Source organism: Vipera ursinii (genome assembly GCF_947247035.1).
Source record: "Vipera ursinii genome assembly, chromosome: 6".
NCBI classification, from domain to species: Eukaryota; Metazoa; Chordata; class Lepidosauria; order Squamata; family Viperidae; genus Vipera; species Vipera ursinii.
In genome coordinates this window covers 90,085,948-90,112,118 of record NC_139515.1, presented here as the reverse complement: position 1 = coordinate 90,112,118, position 26,171 = coordinate 90,085,948, and the positions used below count along the sequence as shown (strand labels likewise).

The 26,171-nt window shown below is 61.7% G+C and overlaps 3 protein-coding genes and 1 long non-coding RNA gene across 4 annotated transcripts in view; 2 read left to right on the top strand and 2 right to left on the bottom strand.

The window, feature by feature from the left end:
* Positions 1-141: 141 nt before the first annotated feature.
* Positions 142-6,286, top strand: FSCN3 (fascin actin-bundling protein 3; the record flags this gene model as incomplete). The annotated part of the gene is made up of 8 exons (XM_083365411.1): positions 142-247; positions 762-1,642; positions 1,873-1,926; positions 2,456-2,737; positions 3,560-3,719; positions 5,266-5,436; positions 5,691-5,906; positions 6,066-6,286. 7 exons carry the CDS (start codon positions 142-144, stop codon positions 5,894-5,896), a joined length of 1,860 nt encoding a protein of 619 aa, XP_083221537.1. The 3' UTR covers positions 5,897-5,906; positions 6,066-6,286.
* A 2,423-nt stretch (positions 6,287-8,709) lies between these two features.
* Positions 8,710-9,380, bottom strand: LOC310642103. Its single transcript, XR_014492833.1, has 3 exons — positions 9,362-9,380; positions 9,121-9,208; positions 8,710-8,800 (listed from the first exon to the last, which is right to left on the bottom strand). It is a non-coding gene; the product is annotated as an uncharacterized lncRNA (long non-coding RNA).
* Positions 9,381-9,465: 85 nt separating this feature from the next.
* On the bottom strand, positions 9,466-15,037 carry PAX4 (paired box 4; the record flags this gene model as incomplete). The annotated part of the gene is made up of 6 exons (XM_083365410.1): positions 9,466-9,503; positions 9,713-9,862; positions 11,639-11,717; positions 13,877-14,092; positions 14,318-14,586; positions 15,001-15,037. The coding sequence occupies 6 exons, from the start codon at positions 15,035-15,037 to the stop codon at positions 9,466-9,468; spliced, it is 789 nt and encodes a 262-aa protein (XP_083221536.1).
* Positions 15,038-20,550: 5,513 nt separating this feature from the next.
* The window catches only part of SND1 (staphylococcal nuclease and tudor domain containing 1), a 67,641-nt gene continuing 62,020 nt past the window's right edge, over positions 20,551-26,171 (top strand). The window contains exons 1-6 of the mRNA XM_083365481.1: positions 20,551-20,733; positions 21,618-21,767; positions 22,803-22,923; positions 23,958-24,036; positions 25,499-25,659; positions 25,790-25,881. Of these exons, the coding sequence (XP_083221607.1) occupies positions 20,647-20,733; positions 21,618-21,767; positions 22,803-22,923; positions 23,958-24,036; positions 25,499-25,659; positions 25,790-25,881 (690 nt within the window). The 5' untranslated portion in view covers positions 20,551-20,646. The remainder of the gene's footprint in view (positions 20,734-21,617; positions 21,768-22,802; positions 22,924-23,957; positions 24,037-25,498; positions 25,660-25,789; positions 25,882-26,171) is intronic.

Sequence of the window (26,171 nt, the reverse complement as noted above, 5' to 3'; positions counted from 1 at the left end):
CTCTGGGAAGTGCCACCCAGAGGCCTCCCCAGTGCCGCCACCAGAAGGGTTTCCTGGGCCCACGCGCCAGAGCCTGGCCCAAGTGAGACCCCGGGGGGGGAGAGAAGGGGGGGATCTGCCATTCCTGTTCTGCCCTCCATCATGCAGATTGGGCTCGTCAACTGGACAGGGGGGTATCTCACCTGCGAGTGCTATGGGGATGGTGTCAGTGTCTTGGGAAGCTCGCTGGGAAAGAAACAGGTATGGAGTGAGGGAGCCGCCAGCCCCAAAGCCTGGCTCTGGGGGCAGCGGTGGGGGCTGACCTCCTTCAGGCAATGGGAAGACTTGCAGCAATTCTTGCTCCCTGCCTGGCATCAAACCCCACCGCTGGGCAGTGCCCCCTTTGGCTCCAGCAGCCACCAGAGGAATTAAGGGGTGTGTGTGTGTTTACTCTGATTTATTGAATTCAATTTATTTATTATTTGAATTGGGAGTTGGGGGAAGGCAGCTGCTCTCCATTCTGAAGGTACCACCTGTGGGTGCCTTGAAGTTTGTCCCTTCCACCGGCTGCTCACCATCGTGGCAGGGAGACCTCTGGGGTTTTGCTGCTGGCAGGCCTCTGAGTAGGCAGAGGGGCCCCTCAGGAGAGCCTTGAGAGGCTCCTGGGCTGCCCTTGGGGCATAGAGCCTCCCTTTGGGCTCCACCGAGCGTCCAGGCTGAGCAGGTTCCTCCTCCGTTCTGAGAGGAGGGGCCAGCTCACCTTTGGAGGCTCCGCAGGTAAGAAGGAAGAGCTCCAGCCCTGGCTTTAAGCCCAAAGCAAAGGAGGCTGCACCCAGGCTGGGAAAGGCCTGGTTCTCCTCTTGGCTGGGATGGCGGCTGGGAACATCTGCTCTGGGTAGGCTCCCGCACCTTCCACAGCGGACCGACAAAAGAGGGGCATCAGGGCAACTGGGCTGGTGACTGGCCATTTTTGCTCTCCCAGACCTGGAAGCTGACTGTGACCACAGAGCAAGGGAAGCAGGATGTGGTGGCACTGGTTGGGCATCAAGGGCAGCTTCTCCTGGTGGAAGCAGATGGCACGGTGCGTTGTGGACAGCCAACGACTGAGAAGCAGAGCCGGTTTCTGCTGGAGGTCCATCCAAGTGGGGCCTGGACCCTTCAACAGTTGGAGAGCCAGAAGTTCCTGGAGTCTGATGGTGAGGATGTCTTCTGCGTGGCCCGAGGCCTGACCGCTCACCACCTGTGGATGCCTCAGCTGGCCGAACACATGCACGTGGTCCTCTTCCACCCCAGCAGCCAGCTCTACGCCCGAACTGACCCTGAGCTGAACCGGGTCTGGGTGGATGCCCCCGTGCCCTACCTGGAGGAGTGCGGCTTCCTCCTGCGGTTCAGGAAGGGGGCCTGCCACTTGGAGACCTCCACCCACAAGTTTGTCTCCAGAGCAGAGAAGCTGGTCACGATGCCCTCCACGGAGACGGCCTTTCACCTGAACCTGAAACCCGGCTGCCTGGCCTTCCTCACAGACATGGAGGGGCACGTCTTGTATCCGCAAGGCAGCCGGGGGCTCCTGTGCCTTGGAGACCACCCAGAGGAGAACGAGGAGTGGTTCGTTATAAAGCGGTGCCCACCGTGGGTCAGTCTGAGAACGAGAGCCAACAGATTCGTCAGCATCATTTCTGGCAAGTAAATCCCTGTTTTTCCAGCCCAGGAAATAATGGTAGGAACAGCTGCCTGGAGAGCAGGGACTCGTCCCACTCTTACTACAACCTGAGCCCCTTTAGAATTCAGGTGGAGTTCACCCTGTGACATCACTTAAAACAAGAGAGGCTTTGCCGTGTGACCATAGGAACCTCTCTGCTATAATCCCTGCATGCCTCTAATGGGGCACCCTAGCGAGCTGCCCGTGAGGAGCGCTCAGAAGCTGCAACTGGCACAGAATGCAGCGAGGTGGGCAGTTCTTGGGGCCTCTAGGATGGCACGTGACCCCATGCTACGCTGGCTGCCAGTTTGCTTCTGGGTCCAAATCAAGGCATTGGTCATTACCTTAAATCCCTTCCTGGCCTGGGCCCAGGCTGGCTGAGAAACCGGCTCACCCCGATGGGATTACCCACCCCATCTGCACTAGCAGAAAGGAGCCTGCATCGGCCCCCGTTGGCAGGTCCAGGAGAAGAGCCTTTTCTGCTGTGGCCCCCGTCCTCTGGGATATTTTCCCGTCAGAGGGGAGATCCGCCCCCACACCCCTGGGCCTTCTGCAAGAGCCTGAAAATCTGGCTGTTCCTCCTGGCCTGGGCCCCGAGAGGAGCCTCCAACATTGGAGAAGAGAACATTTGCACCCACAGGCTGCCTGTCACCTTAGTTTTTAACTCTTAGCTTCTCCATTCAGTCATTCTAATGGTTTTTTTTTTTAGCAATTTTTAACTTTTTATTATATTGTAAGCTTCCCAGTGTCGCTGTATCAGTGATGTGGGCAGCATAGAAATTTAATAAACGAATAAGGAAAGCTATTCTGAAGGCCGCATTCTCTGAACTGGCCCCAGGGCTCTCCATTCAAAGGGATGAGGAGGCTTTCAGCTGCTGTCAGCGCAAATGGGTGGCAATCCTTCCCCGGGTATTCTCTCTCTCTCTTTCTCTGCGCTCAGACTCCGAAGTCTACGCTGGTCCTAAGAAGCTGAGCCCAATGTCCACGTTCCTCTTTGAAATGGACTCCAACACCCGAACGGTGCAGTTAAAAGGCGTCCATCACAAGTACCTGGCTCAGGTCAGGCCCCTGCTGCTGCTGCCCCAGCCCCACAGCAAGCGGGAGGTCAGGATGAAACCCCAGGGGAGGGGGCTGGGGGGGAGAGACAGCACTGGACTCTGGGCCAAGGAGGGAGACCCGGCCTGGCAGCCAGCCACCAAAGGGAAGTGAGCGGGGATGCGTGCCAGGCCAGCAGTGACCCTTGGGAGCTGAGACGGGACAGGCTCAAGGGGGCCAGTTGAAGCCCTGGGGAGTCAGCCTGAGTCTCGGTGGGGAGCTGGGAAGGAAGAGTGGAGCAGCAGAGGAATAGTCTGCCTAGAGCGGAGAGGCCTCCCCATCTCGACTAATGCCGGATGGCCCTCCTTGGGCTTGGCGCTGAGCAACGCAACCTGATGAGCATCCAGGCTGCTTCCTTGCCAGGTGGGAAGAGCCGTTCCCGACCTCTGAGGCTGGCTTTGGGAGAGCCTGCATGGCTCCCAGGGTGTTGCCTCTGTCTCCCTCTCAGCATGTCTGAAGATGCCTCCCTTGGCCAGGCCCTTGCCTCTTCCTTGATTTCCCTGCTGGGAAGATGCTTCTCTTGCTGCCCTGAGGGTAGGGCGGGGTGTGTGTGTGTGTGTGTGTGTGTTTGTGTGTGTGTTTGCTTTCTCCCCCCATCCCTCTCTGGTCACACAGTGGGACCTGCCCTACCTGGCGCAACCCCAGTAATGAGTCCTCAGCAGGCACATGGGATGCCACCCACACAGGGAGAGCGGGTCCTGCCTGCCTGCAGCCATCCATGGGGGGGGCTCCTGGAAAGCTTTCGGGGAGCATCCCCCGCCTGACTGTGTCATTTCCCCTCCCCAGAGGCCATTCGGGAGCGTGCTGGCCAACGGGACTGCCGAGGAGGCGGAGACCAGGTTCCAGGTCCTCTGGCATTACGGGAGGGTCTTCCTCAGAGCGCCTGGGGGGCGCTACCTGGGCACCCTGCCAGTGGGGCTGTTGGTAGCTCGAGCCAGGCATCCAGGTGAGGAGGCCCTGCCTGACCTCAGAGAATTTGCCCCGGGGAGTCCTTTCCCCCCTGGGCTCAGGCTGCAGCCAGGCTCCTCCCCCCCCCACCCACCCTCTCCAACTTGCTCTCTGCTTCTTCCCCCCCCCCCCAGCAGACCATTCCACCCAAAGGACGCCCTCCGCCTCCCCAGGGACACCCACCCAGCAGCCAGCCTTGGGCCGCCCCCTCCCCGCCCCGGGTGCTCCCCTCCCCCTCCCAGCAGCAGCAGCAGCCATTCCCCCTGCCGGCTTCTCCACTGACCGGGGATGGGAAGCCGGCAGGGGGTTGCCTGGCCCAACGGAGGTGGGGATTCAGTTAGCGACTGCTGCCACTAAGCGGTGGGGTCTCACGGCTCCCAGAGGGACGTCCTGGCGTGTCTCCGTGGCGGGCTGAGCGGCGTCCGTAGCCTGGGCAGCCGTGAAGACGGGGCCGCCCATCCCCCCATCCCCCCCTTGGGGCCGCCGTCCCAGAGGCCTTGGCGTTTCTGGGGTGCCTTCGGCAGCAGCCGGGCTTCCGATGGGCTTGGGAAGTTAGTCCTTGATTTACAACACTTTGCTTAGCGACTGTTCAAAGTTGCGACAGCACTGAAAAAAGAGATGACTGTTTTTCACACAACTGTTGCAAGCGTCCCCCTGGTCACGTGATCCGAGTCCAACCGTGCCAGGGAATGGCGCAGCCGGCGTCCAAATGAAGTGGGAGACGCTGACAGGAACTTGGTAGTTTTATGTAAATATATTTCCCATCTCCCTCTCCCTCCCTCCCTCCTTCCCTCCCTCCCTCTCCTCTCTCTATCCACGCCTTCAGAAGGGCAGAGCAGAGCGCCAAAGGGCACACGGGGGGGGGGGAAGGCAGGAAAAAAGGGAAACTCCCCCTCCACGCCCAGAGCAGCCAATCACTGCGCACGTCACCTCACGCAGGGGCCTGTCCATCAACTCCTCTGAGTCCCCCCTGCCCCCCTGCCCTTTGCTGCTCCAGCTGCCAGACCGGAATACCTGAACCGAATGCCCGGCGACTGGCTCGTACTTACGACGGTCGCTGTGTTCTGGGGTCGACCATCTGACAAGCAAAGCCAGTGGGGAAGCCGGATTCACTTAACAGCCCTGTGACTAACTTAACGGCTGCAGTGATTCACTTAACAATTGTGGCGAATAAGGTTGTAAAGTGGGGCGAAGTTTACTGAACAACTGCCTCATTTAGCTGTGGTGATTTGGGCTCAGCTGTGGTTGTAAGTCAAGGACTGCCTGTATTAAAAACACGTCGAGTGTCTCTGACTTGAAAGTCGTATCTGTGGCCCAAAGACGAGCACCAGAAATGTTTTTATAGCACTTGCATTTATTAAATTTATACGCCACCCACCTTGCTATGCATAAATCAATTTGTTTTATTTACCTGATCCGGGGGGGGGTTGATGCCCTCATGCAGCGCTGGCGGCTGAGCTGCTGAGAGTGGCTCGATGGGGCCTCCGGGCGCCCCCCCGGGCTCTGTGCCAAGGGCCCCCCTCCACAGCCCTTCTCTGCCGCAGGGCCCAACGAGGAGTTTGTGTTGCGCTTGGCCAATCGCTCCTTCCTGGTGTTGCGCGGGCACTACGGCTACGTGGGCAGCTCCCCCTGCCGAGAGACCCTTCAGGGGAACCTCCTGGAGCCGGAGCCGGTGGAGATCCTGCCTTGCAAGCAGGGCATCTACCACCTCCAAAGTAAGCCCTCTGCACCCGCCCCCCACCCCCCTTCACAGGGAAACCCGGGGTGGGGGGCTTCCCTCCCCAGAGAAGCCAGGCCAGCCAGGGCTCCCTTCTCTCCGGCTGTTCCTCGGGCGATCCCACCCGCACGGACACCTATCCTGGCCTGTTTGGGAGAAATTTCGGTACAGAGTCTCAGAAACGGGCCTTCCTCCCTGTCCCCTCCCCCGCCCTCCAGCCGGAGACTAGCCCCTCCCCCCTCCCTTCCACAGGCCGCGGAAAGAGCTTTTGGTCCCTGACCCCGGAAAGGACCTTCAGTCCTTGGGGGAAGTTTGCCTTGAACTTCTACCTGGAGATCCAGGGGAACAGCCTGCTGGCCATTATAGCCCCCAACGGCTGCTACGTGCGTGGAGACCGGGACGGTTGCCTGGTGGCTGACAGTGGGGCCGTCACCCGAGACTGCCTTTGGGAGTTCTAGCCTAGGAAAGGTATGGAACGTTCCTGGAATGGGGGGGGGATGCGTGGGGAGGACCCTTGCCCTTGGGAGCCTCCAGGGCAGCTCTTGCTTGCCCCTCCCCCCCGTGACCCATGTGTGGGTCAGAGGGGCTGCCAGGGGGGCTTTGCTAACTGTCCCTCCTTGTTCCCAGGCCTCATCTGAAAGAAGTGCCCAGCCGAGCAGGCCGAGTGGCTGGCTGCCTGGAGACGCTCTCCAGGGCACTCCGCCATTATTCCTCCAGGTGCTTTGCTGGAGGCTCCCCGGCGGCTGGGGAGGGGCCTGTGGCTGTCCCCATGAGCCAAAGGGGGTTCCTCCACTTAGCCCTGAAATCCCCTGGGGAGCCAGCTGTGAGCTCTTTGCACCAATGAAGTGGCTTCACCCCTTTTGGCTCCCTGTTGCGTTTTCTCCTTTGCTTCCTGACGTTGGGAAGAGGGGCAGATGTCTCTCTTCCGGGCTCAAATGGTCGGGAGGGGGGCTTCCAGGCAACTGTGAATGAACCCAAACCAGGCCAGCTGCTCCACCTGGGAAGCAGGGCCACTCTGAGAGGCCCCGAGGGGTCCCAAGGAAAAGGGAAGGGCCCTTGCACTTCCCAGCCCAGCTCCCCGGGCAGGCTGGCACCAGGCTGCCTCTGGGCCCCAGCAACAGCCTTGCTAAGACCTGCTTGGGCACTGCCTGTCCAGAGAGGAAAGGAGTCCGGGGGGGGGGGGGGTTGTGCTGTGCCCCCTGTCTTCTGCCCAGAGGCCTAGGGTTCGCCTCCCCCAGGGCTCGGGGGCGGAAGGGCAGTGCCTTGCCTGGGAAGAAGGGTCAAGGGCTACAAACGTTATTGGAATGGACGGGGCAAAGTTTCTCTCCCTTTTTCCTTGGGGAGGAGATTAAGGGCAGTTTTCCAGCTTAGTTGTTCCCCTTCCCAGCCCTTAGCTTGTTTTTTTCTGTTTGGCAGAATCTGATCCTCTCCACCCTCCGTTTCCAAGCCTTAAGAAACCTCCTGCCTTTGCTCTCCCAGTGGCTGCTTCTCTAGCCCCCTCCATGCCTTTTATTCCCCCTGGTTGGCTCTGCTTTGTCTCCCCCCCCCATTGCTGCAGCTGTCATTTCCTGGCGTTCCTCCGGGGCCCCCCCAGCCTCCTTCCCTGGGTCTCCCCACCCTCCCTCTGTGCCTCCCCAGGACTCCTGCCGATGGGCCTCTGCTTCCTCTCCCCTCAACCCCCTTCTTGACCCTGCACAGTAACCGCCTGCCCCGCCTCCTGCCCCTTCGGAAACATCCCATCATCCAGGCTTGTAGCTGGGCACACGCGGACTTCACTCTTGACCTGCCTGTCCACCTTTTCCTAAGTGAGCATTCACTCAAGAGTCGCCATTCTTATTTAATTCTGGCGTCTTCAGGTGACCCAACTGCTTTTTCTGTTATATTATCACAGTTCAGCGCCAGGAAGCAGAAAACTTTGCCCACTAACAACCCGTATAACTTTGGTTTAACCTTTTATTCATAAGTTAAGCTGCAGCTTTACTGTCCTGCATATGTACATTCAGGCCTTCAAAATCAAATAATTCTGACGTTCTCTTACCACCGGTCACCCAGGGAGATCTCTTGGGATGGATTTAGTTTTCCTGCTACCACCAAACCTGATCAGGAGATTCTTTGGGTTCTCCCATCAGGAGGCAGAAAGGAGATTTGGTGGGAAAGCCAGTCTGCCCCCCCCCCCAACAAAAAAACCAAAATAGCTAATTAGCTTCCAATCTGTGGCTTAGAAGTGCCAGCGGGTTCGTTTAGGACGGCAATGGTGCGGCGTTCCGCCTCCGTGGGGCTGCTCCTCCGGCCCGCTCTCTGCGCTGCGCTGCTCTTAGGCTGGAGCCCGGCTCGTCTGAAGGCTGCCCGCCCCCGCCCCGGGAATTTAAACTGGGAGGGCCTCCCCCCCCCCGGAGAGCCTCCTGCTGGCCGGGCTGCCGCTTCCCCCAGCCCAGGCGGGGGGGGGAGACGCCGCGCATTGCCCCGCCCGCCTTTCGGAAGGGAGAAGCGAAGTTGCTGCTGTTGCCGCCGCCGCCCCGGGGCTTCTGGCGCCCCGGCCGGGAGGGAGCGGGCGGTCCGGCGAGCGCGGGGCTTTCCTGGGAGGCGGGAGCGGCTGCACGAGCCTAGGAAGGCGGGACCCCCGCCCAGCTAGGCGGCCAGGCCAGGCGGTCCGAGGGCTCCGCGCGGAGTTGGGCCGACGACTCCTTCCCGGCGGGGCGGCGGCTGCCTTCGGGGCCCCCGCGGGGCTCTGCGCTCCGGCTGCTTTGCGCCCACCTCTCGGGGCCGCAGCGGGGCTTCCGCTCTCGCCCGGCGGAGGGCGGCGGGAGTCGCACTGGCCTTTCCTCTATTCGGATGCGCCGACGCTGAGCGCCCGCTTCATCCCGTTTGGCCGACGGCGGAAGGCGGACACCTCGGTCTGCTGCGGGGGGAGGGGCTTTTGTTCTGCAGGCGTAGAAAACGCTCCCCCCCTTTTTAACCCCACTTCGCTCCCCAAAACTTGCTCAGGAACCTCTCGGCTGTCCCGCCTCTGAACTCCGAAACCTTTGCAGGCGTCCTGTTGCTGGGTGGCGTCCCTCTTTCGTTCAAAGGCGCCCGGAATTGACTTCTGTCTCCTTTGGCCAACCCCCCTCACGCCGGCAGGAGGGCAGCCAGGGAAAGGTAGCCGTTCCGTTGGCCCGGAGGGGTGGGGCGGCGTCAGAAGCTTTTGGCCGCAGGTTGGAGGGTGCCAGAGCAGTCCCTTCAGGGTGAGCCATCCCCGGCAGGGGAAGCAGTGGCAGCGGCAGCCGCAGGCATGGCTGGTACCCACCCACCTGGCCACAGAGGGCTGCAAGAAGGCTGCAGGCTTGGCGCCCTGGTGGGCAGCCACCATCCACACGCAGCCCCTGGAAAGAGAGGGAGGAGACGAACTGTCTCACTGCTGGCTGTGATGGGAGAAAGAGTGGCAGCAACGGGCTCTAGCTAGGAGGAACCCAGACCTGCCTCCCACCCGCTGCTCTCCATGGTTGGGGATTGATTCAGAGAGCAACAGCAGCAGCCTGGGGTGGGCATTAAGGCCCCCAACCGTTGCTGTTGGGCATGGGGCCAGCTGGGTGGCAGCTGCAGGTGCCACCTCCTCTTTCCACACGGGGGCACGGGCCAATCGTTAGGATCCTGCGCCAGCCTCCTTCTAGGATGGGTGGGACTCGTCTCTTGCAATCCTTACCTGGGGTTGCAGGTGCCAGCCCAGAGCCAGCATGTCGTGCCCAAGTGGCTTCCCGTCGCCATCTCGCTCTCCGATTGGAGAACCAAACCTAATCCAAATAAAGACAAAGAGGATCAGGTGCGGACTTCACTCAGAAGGGCTTCTTCCTGCTTGGGAAATGCCCCCCCCCAAGCCAAATCAGGGCCTGGTCCAGATCAGGTGACTTCCAGCTCAGCGGTGCAGGAGGCCTCCCTCTACTCACCCTCAGGGTGGCTTCAGGCAGTCCAGTCTGCCCGGCCAGTTCTGCCCAGGCTGCTGCTTCCAGGTGTTGGCTTCTCTGGAAAGCTGGAAGAGGGAGCAAGTGGGTCACAGAGCATGCCAGAGGCCCTGGTCCTGCCCAGCGGCTGCAAAGGCCAAAGCCACATCAGGCTTTGCCCCACCAAGCTGTGATGGTGGCTGGCGGTCACCTGCAAGCTTCCTTCTCTCCCTTCTGCAGCATCTAGAAGGCAGAGTCTCCAACCTTGGCCACTTTGAGGCTTGTGGACTCCAACTCCCAGACGTCCCCTCCCCTGCCCCACCTGGATCTCCCTCATTTGGTGTCCTCTTGACTCACCGCTCTCCAAGGCCTCCAGCTGCTCCTTAGAGAAGACTGTCCTGCTCTGTGTTCTGGGCCGCCCAGCTGCCCCCGCTGACCGGGAGGGGGCTGGGGAAGTAGGAGCCTCTGCCGGACCACTCCTCTTCCCTTCAGCTGTCAAGGGGGGACCTATGGAGGGAGGGGAAGGAGGAAGGGAGAGGCAGGGCAACAGTGGGTGTTCTGGGCCTTTACAGCCAAGGAAACACACCCTCCACTTATCACGGGCAATGATGCTTAAAGGGCATGGGCATGGCCCTGGTTGCACCTATGGATTCATAGGAGGATGACACAGCCAGATCTGGTGGCAGGGGGGGTGGTGTTTGTGTGTGTGTTTCTCCCAAGGTTTTGTGGCTAGGAAGGATGAGCAACCAGCGGATCTTCCCAATCTCTGCCCAGACAGAGAATTGCCAAAGTTGCCTCTTCAGTATTCGTCACCCCTCCCCATGAAGAGTCCCAGTCATTCCGGGTGGGGGGAGGACATTTGGAGCCTTTTAAAGCCAAAGAAGAGCTCTGGAGGCACAAGGGGAGGAGGGTTGGGGGGGGAGAAGGGGGTACCAAATGGGGGGGACCCAGAGTCCCCGAGACAATTGTTTCCTGAAACAGCTTGCTAGAAATGTTGGGTCTCCTTGTGGCTGGTCTGGGACAATTTTTTTTCTGGTTTTTTTTAGTGGTGATTGTTGTTTCGTTGCTGATTCTCAGAAGGTTTGCATTTTAGTGTCTAATGTAACATGGAAAATTTGCATCTGAATGTGCAAGATTTTTTAAAAAAATAGTTTTTCTTTAACACAGTTTTCATTTACTCATCTCTGGTGAGATTAGTGCAACAAGGGAAGAAAGCAGGAGGAGCATCGCAGGGAATTTGCAATGTAAATCTGCCTTCCCTCGCCAGCTCCCCCCCCCCCCCCCGCCACAGGCCCAGCCTTTCAGCAGGACCTCCAAGCCGCTCGCCCCAGGCGGGAGGGAGGGAGGGAGGGAGGGAGGGAGGGGTGTCCAGACTGGGGACTCCTGGAAGGGAGATTTGAGCCCTCCAGATGGGCACCTTCAGGATTCAGCCACCCAGGACCTCCATGTAGGTATTCATTGCATTTGTGCCCCCCCCCCAGTGATTTATGAGGTGGGAATTGGATGCCAACAGAACAGCCAGCGAATGAGTCATAATCACACAGGAAGAAAGAGCTGGGTCTCAAGAGGAACCTGCCTGGACTGTGTGCAGAGCTGAACGGTCAGCCCTTACAACTCCTCAAGCAGGAGCCTTCAAGGGGAGGGGGAAGGCAGGAACGTGTGCTACACACATCCCTAAACCTTTCCTCAAATGGCGTGGCTCCCAACCACATCAACACTGCCCCCCCCCGTCAAATCCCAGCTTAGTGGTAGAGGCTACAGGTGGGGGGCTGGGCCCAGGTTGCCCCCCCCAAGCCAGCTAGCTCAGAACTATAGTAATGCCCTGAACAGGACCCACATTTCCTTGCCCCTCCAAAGGAGAGGGTCCAGAGGCTTTACACGGTCCAAAGGGCTACTCTCCAGAAGGACCTGGAACCGAGGCCTGGCCTTTTCTTGGTCAGGCAAGAAGAGGGCAAGCAGGGCAGTTCCTGTGCAAGGCTGGAGGACTCCCAGTCCTCCTGTCACTCAAGGCTTGCAGATGCCACTGGGAGGCAGGGCCACGCCACTGACCAACGCCAGGCAACCTGGGACTTCTCTCACTAGCCGGCCTTCAGGGAGCTCTGGCACCCCCTCCCCCCTGGAGATCCAGAGCAAACCAGATCCCTCCCCCTCCTAAGACCCTCACTTGATTCTTTGGTGCTTCCGATGGTCTCCCTTTGGTGGTGCTGATGGAGGGGGGGAGGAGGAGCCACAGTCTCCTTTGCATAGGGAGGATAAAAAGACTCCTCCCCCACCCCCCCTTACCTGGCTGTGGGGGCTTCTTCAGTGAGGGGGGCCCATCTGGGGCTTCCAGGCGTCTCAGGATGCGGTTGATGGAAGAGACCTGGAGGAGCAGAAAAAAGAGAGTGGGTAGGAAGCCCAAATTCTGTTAAGGCAGCTGCTGTTGGCAGGTGGAATTTACTTCTGAGTAGACCGCCCCTCAAGTGGCGGAGGCAAGCGGCACTTTTAGCAGGAACTAGCAGAAGGGGGCTGCACGTGGACCCCAGGGGGCACAAAGGCCCATGGGGAGAAAAGACCCTCCCAGGCTGATCCTCTGAGGGGGTGGGGGTGGCGTGAAAGGAGGAACCTCTGGGGAAATGCTGGGGTGGGGGTTTCAGTGTCACTCTCATCCAGCCTGGGGTCCTAAGCTGTCAAAAAAGTCCAGTTTCCTTCTGGGGAAGGAACAGATCTTGGCCTCTCCAGAAAAGAGCATTCAGGATGGGAGGACATTGTGTGCATGCGTGTGGCTGGGTGTTTGTGTATGGGTATGGGTGTTTATGTGCATGTGCAGATGATACAACTGTGGTGGGTCTTATTACAGGTGGGGATGAGACAGCATATAGGGCGGAGGTACAAAAACTATCCATATGGTGTAGTAACAACAACTTTCACCTAAACATCGGCAAGACGAAAGAGATGGTGTTAGACTTCCGGAGAAAAAAGGAGGAACCTGCCCCACTTTACATCGGGGAGGACTGTGTGGAGAGAGTTTCCTCCTTTAAATTTCTGGGAGTCTACCTCCGTGAAGATCTGACCTGGAAAGTTAACACAACCCAGGTGGCCAGAAAGGCCCAACAGAGGCTTCACTTTCTTAGGGTCTTGTGGAAGAACAGGGTAGAACAACAGCTAATGACCCTCTTTTACCCGTCTACTATAGAGAGCGTCCTCTCATATGGTATTGTGGTTTGGTATGCTGGTCTGACAGCCGCGGAAAGGAAAGGAAAGTATTACAGAGGGTAGTGAGCACAGCACAAGACATTGTGGGCTGTTCCCTGACACCACTGGATGACCTCGCCAGGGCTCGTTGCCTTGGAAGAGTGAGGAAGATTCTCAGGGATGACTCACACCCTGGACGGTATCTCTTTACTCTCCTACCATCCGGTAGGAGATATAGGAATATAGCCAGCCGTACCAACAGGCTGAAAAATAGCTTTTATCCGTGGGCTGTTAGGCTTTTAAATGGGACATAATCTTATGCAGAATTGACTTGGGAGGCCGGTGTGTGGTGTAGTTGGCTCACATGGTGTGGTGGGATGGAGGGTTTGTTGTCCCTGTGTGTTGGGGGGGAGAGAGCACGGGGGAGGCTCAGCTAATCTCAATGTACACATGTTGTACTTTGACAATAAAGGTATTATTATTATGTGTGGATTTCAAAGGCAATGTATAGCTGAAGATGAATGGGGATGGGTGCATGCTAGGAAGGATGGAGAGTGAGTGAGTGAAAGAGAAGACAAAAGGAAAGAAAGAAAGAGAGGAAGGAAGGAAGGAAGGAAGGAAGGAAGGAAGGAAGGAAGGAAGGAAGGAAGGAAGGAAGGGGCCATAAAAGGTTGCAACTGTCTTGAGGCATTTCTGTGAAGGGTTTGTAACCCTCTGGCCGAAGTGTGTTGGCTGTTCCTTCTCCAGGGAGAGAGTTGTGCCCAAAGGGTTTTCACTGCTTGGCCTTGCCCTGCCCACCCCTTGGCAGCAGACACCCTCTGAATTCTATGGGGTTAGGGAAGCCCCACAGGGATCAGACACCTGGGATGACCCTCCTTGAGGCAGCCAGGCAGACACGGGCAGAGCCACTGAGCCTCCTGGCCGAGCCAGCCCAGGCTCTGCCATTCCCCACCCGGCGTCAATCTCTCACCCGCTTTTCCTTGAAAGCAATCAGCCTGTTCCAGACCCTATGAAAGCCTTGGAGAGGAAGAGGTCAGCTCCCTCTTCCGTGGAGATAAAGACAAGTGATAGTGGCAGCCAGCCAGCCAGTCACTGGGAGGCAAGTTGGCTTCAGCAGTGCATGGAAGGAGGAAGGGGAGGATGGTTCCTGTGGTCCGTCAGAGAAGGTGAAACAGATTTTCTTGGGGAGCAAAAGGCAGCCGGGTTCAGCCCTCTCTCTTTGCCCAACATACAGGCATGACTGCATGTGCCTGCTCTTGCACGCAGGTGGGCATGCGGATGCACACACATACACGCGCACACACACAGAGCTCCTGAGTTAACAACGCAACACCCTCCGTAACTCACACTGGGTATCCCGCTGGCAGTGCAGATGCCTGCTGCCTCCAGCTTTTCCCTGATCTCCCAGGCAAAGAGAGACGGCTGCTCCCGCTTCAGCTGGGCTATCCCAGCTACCAGCTGAGGAGTGGCAATCCGGGGCCGGCTGCCCCTCCTTGTCTTTGGCTGGACAACGCCCACCTTGTAGTAGCGGGTGAGAATCTTGCTGACAGACCCATTGGAGACCTGGATTACGTAAAGAGAAGGGGCAGCCCTGGGCGAGCTTTTGCCTGGAGGCAAGTTGGGAAGATGGGGGGGGGGAATGGAGAAGAAGACTCGACCAGGAAGAAGAGAAAATGGTATTCTCTCCCCACCCCCGCTGCTCATCTGGCCGTGTTCTTCTCCGCAGCTTCTTCTCTCCTTTTAGGTTGCAGCCGGACCTCCTCACCCACCCTCTCAAGCTGCTGCTACCTTCAGTTGGTGTGAGATGTCAACAGCCCGCAGCCCACACAGAGCCAGTTCCACAATCTTCCTCCTCTTGGCGTCGGGCAGAGGGCAGCCGCTCACAAAGAGTCCGCCCAGCTGATTCTCTCTTCTGAGCTCTGCTAGGAGCAGAAGAACCAGACCTGACCACCAGCCCTCTTGGGCCAGAAACCACCCGGAGCCAAATGCAGGCCTCTCCCACACTCTCCTGTGCCAACTGAAGTGTTGCAGTTTGGGCTGCTTTGTTTGTCTTTCCACTGGAGAATGGAGCCACGTTGCTGTGGGGTCAGCCCTGGACCTGTCCCCAGCTGCCTGGGCAAGCTGCAGTTGAATCTGTTCCCTCGCCTGCCACCTGAAGCCACACCTGTGGTGACAAGATGCCGCCCCTCTCTGTGACTCAGGGCAGGCTTGGGACCCCTGTTTCCTCTACCAATGGTTGATACTTAGCTAGCCTGGCTGGCTCTCTCTTTCCTGCAGGAAGTAAGCGCGCTGCTGGGTAGAGAAATGATGGGAGAAGCCAGTGGTGCGCCGCTGGCTTCTCCCCAAAGCCCTCTGGCTGCCCCCTGGCTGCCATGAGCGACAGCCCTGCTGCTCCCACCAGAGGCCAAGTCAGCCGCCCTGGTTCTTCTGCACAGCAAAGAGCTTCGACTGGTCAGAGAAGCATTGCTTACCGCAGGGTGGGACGGCATCGGGACCCCACTGGGCCATCTGTGCTGGGCCTGCGAGAGGAAGGGGAGAGGAAGGGTGGGGCAATCGGTGGTCCCGCTGAGCAACCCCAGGTGTTCCCCAGATGCTGAGGGTCTGAAGCCGAGGGGACACACACAGACACCTTCTCGGAGGAGCTCCTGCTCTGCAGCTGAGGAAGCCTTGCAGGCCCACAGCAGTGGATGAAGGAAAGGGGAGCGCCTCCTGCTCCTCCTCCTCAAGCCCCCAGGCGCCCTCGCTCCCTCCGTCCCGCTCTGCCCCGGCCTCCACGCTGCTCCCCTGCTGCCACCCACAGGTGCTCCGCCGGGCGAGCGGCGGTCGGCGTTTCAGCACCAGCGCGGCGCGGACAGCAGCCCCGGCGCCTTCGCCTTCCCGCCCGCATCTTCATCCGCGGCCCTTTGAGGCGCGGCGCCCGCGGCGGCTTGAGGGCCTCCGGCCTCGGCGGACAGAAGCACCCGCTTCTGAAAACAGCCTCCCTCCGGCCTCCCCCTGCCTGCCAAAGACCCAGAGAGCCCGCCGGCTGCCCGCCCTTGGCCCCTTACCCGCCTCCCGGCGCTCGCTCGCAGTTCTCCCTTGGGGCGGCCCAGCGGGAGGGCTGCCCCTCTACACCCACCGGCGCCTGCTCCGCACCGTCGCTGGGACATCAACGCCGCGGTGGTGGTGGTGGTGGCGGCCCAGGAGAGCCAAGACGAGCTTCCTTTTTGTCGCGCTCTACCCGCGCTTGCTTTGTGCAAACAGAGGCAACTATGATTTGGCTCGGGGGCGGGGGCGTCCTGCCCCCATGGAACTTGCCCAGATGGTTTCGGGCTCGGCCGACGGATCAACTCGCTGCCAAGCCGGCCGAGAAAATATTTGATGAGCAAATAGTGGGGGCAGGAGTCTCTCCTGCTGCCCCGGGTGCCCAGCAATTGACCCTCGTTACTGCCCCCCCCAACCGCCCCTCCCGCCAGGGTTCTCCACCGAACAGGCTGCCTCCCAGGCGACCATCTGGCCCCAATTACACATTAACCACAGAGCCCTCCCGCCTCGCCATCCCCGACGGCCGCCAAGAGTCTCAGCGCCTCCCAGTCTCTCCCTTGCCCTGGACCCACATGGGTGCGGAGGGGAGGTTGAGGCTGGAACGGTTCTCGAGCTCCGGAGCTTCCCACGCTTCCTTTGCCGAGAGGGCAGCGGAGAAGCAGCTCAACGTGGGAGCCCAGTGTGCGCAAGGATGCTCAGAGCAGTTGGCAACCGCCCAGACCGGCTTCTCCCTCGCCTGTCGGACGACCAATTTGTTATGGCCTTCAGCCCCCGTTGCCTCCCTCAGAGGAGCTGAGCCTGCGCCGAATCCAAGCCGCAGCTGTGGGTGGCAGCATCCCATCTCCCCGGGTGGGATCTGAAATCCGCGGGCGGGAGCCGAGGCTTCTCCAGGGCGCACAGCAGGAGCCGCCTCCCTGCTTCCCTTTCTCTGGCTGGCTGGCTGGGCAAAGCTGACCAGTGGAAACCACACCTAGAAGACAGCGCCCCCGCCTGCGGCAGCCCTTCGCAGCTGGGCTGTAGCGTTAGAGTTAAGGGCAGCTCAGCTCCCCTTCTGCCAGCCTCTTTAGCTGGCCGCAGGAGAAAGATGCGCGCTCTCTGAGCCAACTCGGGCGGGTGGTTCTCCTGGAGGATTCCCGGCAGGGAGAAGTGGCCGGAATCCGGCAGGCAGAGAGGAGTGAATGCAGCAGAGGACTTCGGAAACCAACAGAGAACTGAGAGGCAGTCTGGGAGCCAAAAGAGGGCTGGGTGCAGGAAGAGGGAGAGGCAGCTGACCGAGTCCAGGCTTTCGCGATCCAGCGAGCAGGGCGAGCTTTGCCTGTGGAGACCCAAGGGGGGTTCGAGGAGAGAAAAGACACCCCCCCTCCTTAGCACTTAGTGCGTACAGCTGCAATTCCTGAGGGAGCGGAGCCTGTGCTGTCTGGGAGTGAAGGGATTCCCGAGGGGAGCGAGGCATCCTCTCACCCCCCCCCCGCGGAGTCTCACACGTGGGATTTGAAGCCACCAGCGGTAGGGATGGCCAGCAAGCTGGGGGGAAAAGCTACGCGCCAAGTGACCCACTCTCTCTTGAGACTTCCCATTGACTGAGCAACGTGAACGGCTGGAGTCCCCTGCTTCTGGAGTTCCAGGAGACAATTGATCATAAGGGCCTCCTGATCCAGCTGCAGCATTCTTAGTTTCATCCAATGGTACAGGTGAGGTCACCCCAAAGGTCTTTTAATTTGCAGGATGCAGGAAAATCACACCACCCGGGAGAGGGCACTGCCCAGTCTCCTTAAAAGCCTCCAGGGGCAGAGGATCCCAGAGAGACAGTTACAGGGCTGGGCAGATCTTACTAGCGGGAACTTTTTCCTTGGGCTGCAAATCTGGTCCAGATGCTGTTGCTCTTCCCTGCAACAGGCAGACGAACCTCCCCCTCAAGAGTCAGCAACCGATACCCAAGTGAAGCGCGCGTGCGCGCGTGTGTGTCTTGCTTGCCCTCCTTGCAGGCGCTTCCTGACCGCGGAGAGAGGAGAAATTTGCCGGGAGGGTGCCTTTGTCCTCCTCCCTCCTAGCACCCTTGGAAGCTCTTTGGGCGCCAGCTTGGGGGCGGGGAGACTTCGCTGCGTGAGTCTGCCTGAAAAACGCTGGAGCTGCGCAAAGAATCAGCGGTAGAGGAGCCGCGCAGTGCCCCTCTGGTTGATTTGGTTCGGGGCTCTGAGAATCTGGGCTGGTGGGGGGGGAGGGAAATGGCTGCCCCCAGCTCCGGGCAGTGTCTTACCAGAGCGGGGCCGTTGGCCTCCCGAAAGCCAGAGTGGAAGAATTCCCAACTGTCTCAGTGGAGCTGGACCTGACGGGGCCGCCCTCCCCGCCGTTCCTGCGTGCTTGCGGGAAAAGGTTGCCCCGGATCCAGGAAAGGGGAAGCGGCGCTGCCTTCGAAGGCACCGGGACCCTTCTCAGCCTTGCTCTTCGCACAGTCAAAACTGGCTTTGGGGGGGGGGGGAATCCCGGCAGCGTGTACAAAAGCACCTCTTTCTGTTGGCCCAGCATCGCCTCGCGCCTCCTTCTCAGAACGGGCGGCCCACACCTGTCCCTTCCCCAGTTCTCTTAGGAGCCGTAACTTTGGAGGTGGGCCTCTGAGCCGGCCCCCTTTCAATCCGCTACAGCTTGCCCTCCAGCAAGGGAGTGCTTAGGTGTCGAAGGACGTTCTAGCCACCGGCTTCCCCGGCCGGCCTCCCCTGGCTCCGACAGGACCTGCTGAACTGGACAAGAAGCCAAAGAAGTCTGTCGGCTTGCGGCTCACATTTCCCACCCTGGCGCGCGATTCTGAAACCAGCAGCGTTTGGATCTGGCGTCTTAGGACTCGGCTCCCCTGGCGGGAACTTGCCTTGGGGCCGGTCTTAATTCCGCAGCCCAGCAAGCACGGAGGCGGTTAGGCTCTAAGAAAGGAGGCGAGTCGGGGCAAAGTCTCCTGTGCGCTGCGCTCCAGTCCTTCGGATCCCCCCTGATCCCTCTCGGCCACCTCTCCGTGGCCAGGCCACTGCGTCCCGGAGGGCAGCAGGCTCGTTTGGGGAAGGCGCTCGGGATTGTTCCTGAGGGGCGCTTCGGCACAAAGGAAGAGAGCTGAAGGTGCGCGCGGGACCCCCAAGTCGCTTCCGTGGCCGCAGCAGGGAATATGAGCGCCGGGGAGCCCGGTGGGCGACCGGCCTCTCAACGGACGGAGAGGACCTCCCAACCGTTGCCCCTCCCACGCCCGGCGAGACAGCACGAAAGAGGGCCGGAGCAGCTGACCTTTGCCTCCCTACTCCGCCCCCCCCCCCAGCGTTTAGGAGACCGTGGTGGGTTATAAATCGGCCTTTGGGGAGGGGGAGCAGGAGTGGATTCCCGAAAGTCTTGCAGGGCTGATGCCAGAAAGTCCAGCGGAGAGGAAGCCTTAAGCCTGGATGGATCCAACAGGTGGAAACCAAACTGGGATTCAAACAGAACAAGTAGCAACCACACACACACACACACACAAATATGTGAGGAGGTCATTTACAAAGGATGCCTCAGTGACCCAACCTGAGCCTTTGCTCGTGCATCGGACTGAAGCACAAACCTTTTCTTCTGACTGCCTCTTCCGGATTTGTCATTGGAGAACAACCTAGCCAACCTCCCCCCCCCCCCACACACGCTGTTACAGCAACAGCCCCCCCCCCGCAGCCTGCTGGGGGCCCAACTGGTGCCCACGTTGCCCAGTCGGCGAGCGGAAGGGCTGGGTTCTCTCCCCCCCACCAGGGCGGCACGGCACAGACCTTCCGCTCCGGTGGCCGGAATGGGAAAGCGAATCCTCTTCCCGAGACGATCCCCAGTTGAGCAAACGGTGCCAGCCTCGTTCCAAAACGGAGCGAGGGCGCCACTGTCAGGCTTCAGTGGAAAGCCCGAGCTAAGCCCGCCCCACGCCCCCCTCCCTCCCCCTCCCCCCTCGAAGAAGTTTCTGCAGGCTGGGGGCTTTTGGAAAGGAGCGGCGGGGATCACGTGGCGCCCTCGGTGCCGGCTTGCAGGGCACCGACGATGCCGCCTCGGCTTTAGATTCAGGGAGCATCCGGGGCTCCACAGGCCGAGCCGGGCTGGAGAGATCCGTTGCTGGGAAGGAGACCATCGGGCCGGCCCTAGACTGCGCGGGGGTGTGTGTGTGCGTGTGTGCGTGTGCGTGTGCGTGTGCGCGGGGCGTGGGGACCGCCTGTTGGAACCAGGTCAGCGGTGCCGGCTTCCTTTGGCGCAAGAGCCGGCGAGGAGCCTCCGAGCCCAGAGCGTCTCTCCAGCCAAGCGCTGCCTTTATTCGCGCCCGTCTCGCGCGGGGGCTTCTCGGTCGGGCTTACAACAGCCAGCAGCGCTTCGGGGGATGCTGCCGACCCCCCCCCCCCCACCGCGGAGCCCCCCCGAAGGCCCCCCGCGGGAAGCGCCCGGCCTACGGAAGGGGGGGCAGTTCAGGCGGCCGCGGCTCCTCCGGGGGGTCGCTCAGCGCTCCCCACTTGCTCGAGGGGGCGTCCCTTTGCCCCGCCCCCCCGGCTGCCCTCGGAGGCCGAAACGCCCCCCCCGCGCCGCGCCCCGAGGGGAGCCTCCGCCGCCGCGGCGGGCGAAGGGGAAGCCGGCGAACCAGCCGCTCTTCCGCCCGAGGGAAGCGCCTCCCCCGGCCACGTGCGCCGCCAGGACTTCCCCTCCCTCCCTCCCTCCCTCCGGCCGGCTTTGGCGCACGCGCGACTTCCGCGTGGCCCGCCGCGCGTGCTGCTTTCTGCCTACGTGTCCTTCTGGCAGGGTGACCCGGAAGTCCTGCCTCCTCCGCAGCGACGCTTTGGTTTGAACGCGCTCCGTTCCCTCGCTGGGCGCCTCCCGGCGTGCCGATTGGTTGGCCCGACGCCCGTGGGGCGGGGCGCCGGGCCGCGCCGGCCGATTGGCTGTCCCGCGAAAGGGGGCGAGCCCGCTGGGCGTGCTGCGCGTGCGCCGGGGGGCGGGCCCGGGTAAATACCCCCGCCCCGCCCCGCCCCCTTCCTCCCTCCGCTCCGCCGCCGCCGCCGCCGCCGCCGCCGCCGCCTCGGACTCCTCCCGCCGAGACCTCCAGCGCGACCCCCGGCGCCATGGCCTCCTCCGCCGGACCCGCCGCCGCTTGCTCGGCAGCCGGCTCCGCCCAGGCGCCGGCCCTCCAGCGCGGCATCGTCAAGATGGTAAAGGCGGCTCCTGAGCGCGTGCAGAGCGCCGCCGGGGGGGGGCCGGGGCTGCCTGCGCGAGTCTCGCCGGGCGCCGGGCTGGGCTGTCCGGGCGCTTCTCCTCCTGCCCCTCCGCAGCGGGCCGGTGGGGCTGCCCCGTGCGGGCGGGTCGCTGGTGCTCTTGCCGCCGTGCCGGGTCCCGCCTGCCCGGGGCTTCCTCCTCCCCCCCCCGCGGCAAGGCTGCCTCAACGCTCCGCGTCCTGCTGGAGCCGGGGCTGCCGGCTTGCTCCTCCCGCGGTCTCCGGGGCGGGTTTCAGCCAGATGGCCGGGCCTGGTCAGTGGGCAGCGCCGGGCTAGGGTCTTCCTGGCTCAGGTGCACTCCCGGCCCTACGGCCAGTTCCTGGAAGAGAGAGAGGGCGGCTCTGGGGGTCTCCCTGGAAGCCCCCCCCTCCCTTGCTTTATGCCCTGGGAGCGCCTAGGCGCCTTTCTGCGTGGCTCGAGGCGCCCTTTGGCCCTGCCTGGGGCTTGTGCCGGGGTCAGGCTGGCTGAGCTGCAGCGAGCACAGGTGGCGGCCAGCGGATGCTATTGCGGGCCGGCAGGGGGGCTGGTGGCCTCGAACCCAGGGCAGGAAGTCTGAAGGTGGAAGCTCCCCTCTTCCTCTGCTCGGCCTGCGTGCTGGACCTCAGCCGGAGCTCTGGCGTTTGGCAGATGCCCGCAGAGTCAGCTCCTTTCTCAAAGGCAGCTTCGCGGGAGGGCCGATTTCCCCCCTCCCCCGGCTGCTTGGCCACGGCTCTCGTGGGACGGGTTTCTCTGGGTGCTTCCTGTGGAAGTGGGGCCTGCCGGGCTGTGGGGCGGGTCTTGGCCGCCCTTCCTAACGCCTGCCTGTCTTCTTTCCTCGCCAGGTCCTTTCGGGCTGCGCCATCATTGTCCGGGGCCAGCCCCGTGGAGGCCCGCCTCCCGAGAGACAGATCAATCTCAGCAACATCCGGGCCGGGACCCTGGCGCGACGAGCAGCTGCGGGGCAGCCCGATGGCAAGGACACCCCTGACGAGGTAGGGTCCCAACCCCTGGGCTTCGGATCCCAGAGCCTCGGCTGCTCTGTCTCCCCCCTCCCCCCCAGCTGGTCCTTGGGAGGTTCCGGTGCGGGTCGCCATCAATCACGGCCATTCAGAACAGTGGCGAAGTTGCCCCCCTCCCCCGCGGCCTGTTTCTCCCCACTTGGAACCGGCAGTTCCTCCCCTGGCCGGGTGTCATTCAGCGGGTGCTGCCGCTGCTCACCCCAAGGCTCCTGTCCTTCCAGCAGCTGCTGGCTGAGCCTTGGGGGGGGGCGGGGAGAAATTGCAGCCGGCCTCTGGCCTCCTTGGGGAGGGGGCGGCTTTTGCTCTGGTCCCCTCGGCTGCCAGAGAGGCCTGAGGCCGCCATCCCTTTGTCGGGTTTTATTCTCAGCTGCTGGGTCAGTTTTCCCTTCAGAAACGCCTGGAACTGGGGGGGGGGAGTTGGGAGCAGGGGGGGAGCTGCTCGTGTGTTCGTAATGAGTCCGATTTAGGCAGGCTGGTCCTGAGAAGGGTGGAAAATCAGTCTTGTCCGGAAGCACGCCCGGTCTCCGTTTCCTGGACTGAGCGGATGCTTTCGGTGGCTCATGCGGGGATTTATAGGGTGGGACGGCGAGTGCCCAGAACTGCCTGGTGGGTGTTGAGGCTGTGCCTCCCCCGAGAGGGCAGGGGCCCAGTGCCGCCTGTAAGGCTTCCTGGGCTACCCCCCCCGCCCCACTAACACCCGGACAGTCCCAGCACAGGGAGACCCCTCTGCTGCGCTGGGCGAGGGGCCCAGAACCCACGCAGTGGGGGCAGGTCTCCGAGAGGGTGAACCGCCCCCCCCTTGCCCAGCCAGGCTCTCCTGCTCCCCTGTTGGGCTTCCGGGGACGACTCTGGCGATGGTTACGGGCAGTGAGGCCGGGGGGAGAGGGTGGGCAATTGCCCGTCTGGGGGGGTACCAGTAGAGAGGGTTAGCGTTGCCTGGGCTGCTCTGGCTAACCAGAGGGGTGTGTGTGTGTGTGTGTGTGTGTGTGTTTCCTCTTGCTTTGCCAGCCTTGGGCGTTTCCTGCTCGTGAGCTTCTGAGGAAGAAGCTGATTGGCAAAGACGTTTGCTTCTCTGTGGAGTACAAGACCTCTCCCCGGCGGGAGTACGGCATGGTGTACCTGGGCAAAGGTGAGAGGCCTTCCCTGCTTTGGGGGGGCTCTCCCACAGGACCTCTAGGAAGCCGTTGGGGGAGGTCCTCTCCGATCGGTGGTCAAGGGCCATCCCAGATTGATGACTCTGTTTAGCCTCTTCCCTGGGGCTGAGCCAGGCCCCGGCGGCTGTTGTGGCCCGCACAGGGAAAGCCGCCTAAGACTGGGCTGCCCCTCTTCGGTAAACCCCGTGGCAACTGGTGGTCGTCCGCTCTCGCAGCACCTGCTTCGGAGGGGTGGCCACCGTGGGGCCTTTGCCAGGTCGGCGGGTGCTTGGGCTGCTCCAGCCTGCTCTGTGGGAGGCGACCCAGAAGCTCCCAGGAGCCAGGCAAGGCCCCGATGGAGCGGTTCAGCCAGGGCGGTCCCGGGGCTGCTGCGTGGGGGCCTTCTGGGCCCAAGTGGGAGGGCGGTTTGTTCCTTGTGGAGCCCCTCGGGCACCATCTTGTGCCCAGGCACAAGGTTTGGGTATCCTCCTTGCAAAGGGTGCCGGAGGCTCCTCCAGGGTGGCCCTTGGCTCACGCATAGGATGGCTCCTCCTCGTGTCCTGAGGAACACGAATGCCCTTTTTTTAAAAAGGGGCTTTTTAAAATTAAACTATTCTTATTTATTTCTTTCTGATCAGTTTAACCCTTCTGCACCCCCCCGAGTCCTAGATCAGGGAAGTCAACCGATACGGTCAATCCTCCCACCGCCGGGCGTTGAGGGTCTGGGGGGAGCGGCCAGCCTGAGATGTTCTGTGGCTCCGCCTGCCGGGCCCTAGTGGCCAAGAGGGCAGCAGGGGGAGCCTCTGGCTTTGGCCTCTCTGGAGGGCCCAGCAAAGGCAGCTCTTTCTGCCCCTGCAGCAAACGGGGCCTGGGGGACCCGGGCACACTTTCCGCTCGGGCCAGGCGCCTGCTGTGACGCCCGGTGACGGGCACTGGGCACCGGGCTAGCTTTGGCGGTGCTGGTGGGAGCCTCAGGCACGGTTGGCCTCCTTTTCCCCCCACTTCCTTAACACCGCTCTCTTGATTGCAGACACAACCGGGGAAAACATCGCCGAGACCCTGGTGGCCGAGGGGCTGGCCTGTCGCCGGGAAGGGATCCGAGCCAATAAGTAAGTCGGCTTCGTGCACGATGGCAGCAGCCTCTGCCCGGCGGGCACACCCGGGCACCGAGTTCCCAAAGGCAGGCCGTTCTACTTTGCTGCCCGCTCAAGGAAGAATCCGGCTCTCTGCGGCTGTTGATGCAGCTCCAGAAGCACCGCTCTAGGGCTGCCCCACGTAGGGCCCCCGAAGGGAAGGGGCCTCCCGCCAGGCTGGGTGTCAGAGGTGCCAGAGCTAGCTGAGGAGCGGAAGGCTGTCGGGTGAATCAGGCCTCCGTGGCAGCTCTGCCCTTGGCCCGCCTGGGCTGCCTGGCTGCGCGTTGGGGGCCTTTGGGCTGCCGACCCACAAAAGGGTTAGAGCAACCCATAGCCTGGAAGGTCACGAGACAGTGGGCAACCTGCAGGGTGAAGGCGGGAGGACCTGTAGGTGATTTCCCCCCAAGTCCCGGGTGGGTCATAGCAGCTGCTCCGCCAGGCAGAGGAGGGGAATCCCTGGCCGGTCATGGTGGAAGTGCGGCTCACATCCCACTTCCCCCTCTTACGATGGGGGGGGGCAGCGTAGGTGGCAGGCAGTGACTTTGTTGGAGCAGCCTGGCTGCCAGCTTCCGGGTGGGGGGCTCCCCTTCTCTGCCCTCTGAGAGTCCATGGAGTCGTTGCTGCAGCCCCTGGCTGAAGGCCTGCTCCGAGGTGGGAGCGAGGCTGACACGCAGATGGAGACGGGAGGCTGGAGTGGCAGCCCTCTGCACACGCACAGGGGTCTGTGGCGCAGTGGCAGGCTGGCTGCTTCGCTGCCTTTCCCCCCCCCTCAACTGGGGGAGGCTTGGGGTCCCTGCTGGGCTAGCAGGCTGCAGGGCTGTGAAGTGGGGGAGGTTGTGGGGCAGCAGCTGCTTCCAAGGAGCAGGGGCGCAGTCCAGTGTGAGTCTTCCCAGCGGCTGGAAGGAAATGGGGCTTCCGGTGGGGAAGGTCTCCGCCCCACGGAAGCTGCTGGTGAGAGAGCTGAGCCTCTGAGCATCCCAGGTGAAAATCCGGTCAGGGGTCCCAGGGTCGCATCCCACCCCTGGTTTACTGCTGACTCCGGGGACAAACTCTGCAGGCCCATTCAGTCCTACAAAGAGAACGGGCAGATTTGCGTGGTGACCCCGTTGCTTCCAGGGTGCAAAATTTGCCTCTTTAGAAGACCAGATGCAAACCAGGGCGTAGTTCCACAACACCTCCTCTTGTAATTCCCGGCCCCAAAGGCCGTGGCAGGCGGAGGAGCAGAGAGTTTGGGGAAACGGGCACGGGGACTTCGCCCTAGCTGCTGCGCAGGAGGGGAGCCCCACTCCTGGGTCCCAGGAGGCTCGTTGGGAACTTTGCTCGTCCGTGGGGAAGAGGGGGAGGAGGGGCTGCGTTGGCCAGACCTGGTGGGATCTTCTGCCCCGTTGGCGTCGCGAGGCCCCCCCTTCTCACGGAGGACTCTTCTCCTCCTGCCTAGCCCTGAGCAGAGCAGATTAGCCGAACTGGAGGAGCAGGCCAAGACCGCCAAGAAGGGGATGTGGAGCGAGGGGACGGGCTCTCACACGGTCCGAGACCTCAAGTACACCCTCGAGAACCCCCGGCACTTTGTGGATTCCATGCACCAGAAGCCCGTGAACGGTGAGTGCCGTTTCGTGGTTGGGGTGAGGCTTGCTTGGGGCGGGGGGGGGGCATTGCTGGCTTTGTGTTCCTCTTGGGGGGGGAGTGTAGGGAGGGGCTGGATCAGGTGCTGAGTGGTTTTTCTCGGCAGCCATCATCGAACATGTCCGGGATGGGAGTGTCGTCCGGGCCTTGCTCCTGCCAGACTACTACCTGGTCACCGTCATGCTGTCCGGCATCAAGGTCAGCCTCTCCCACGAAGAGACGCGTCTGAGGCCCCCTCTAGTCCAGCCTCTGGTGGTTTAAGACAGGAGGAGCCACGGTGCTGCACCCCCAGACTGTGACGTGGAGGGAGGAGGGTTCCCTTAAAGGAGCTGGTCCTCTTTCAAAGCCATCCCCGTTACTGGCTACCACCACCAAATCTGCTGGAAGGATCCCACCCAAATAAGAGCTTCCTTTGGCCTCTTCTGAGCTTCCCTCCCTCTGGAGCCCTGGGAGATGGGGGGGAGGACCGCTCCTGCCCACTCTGGCTT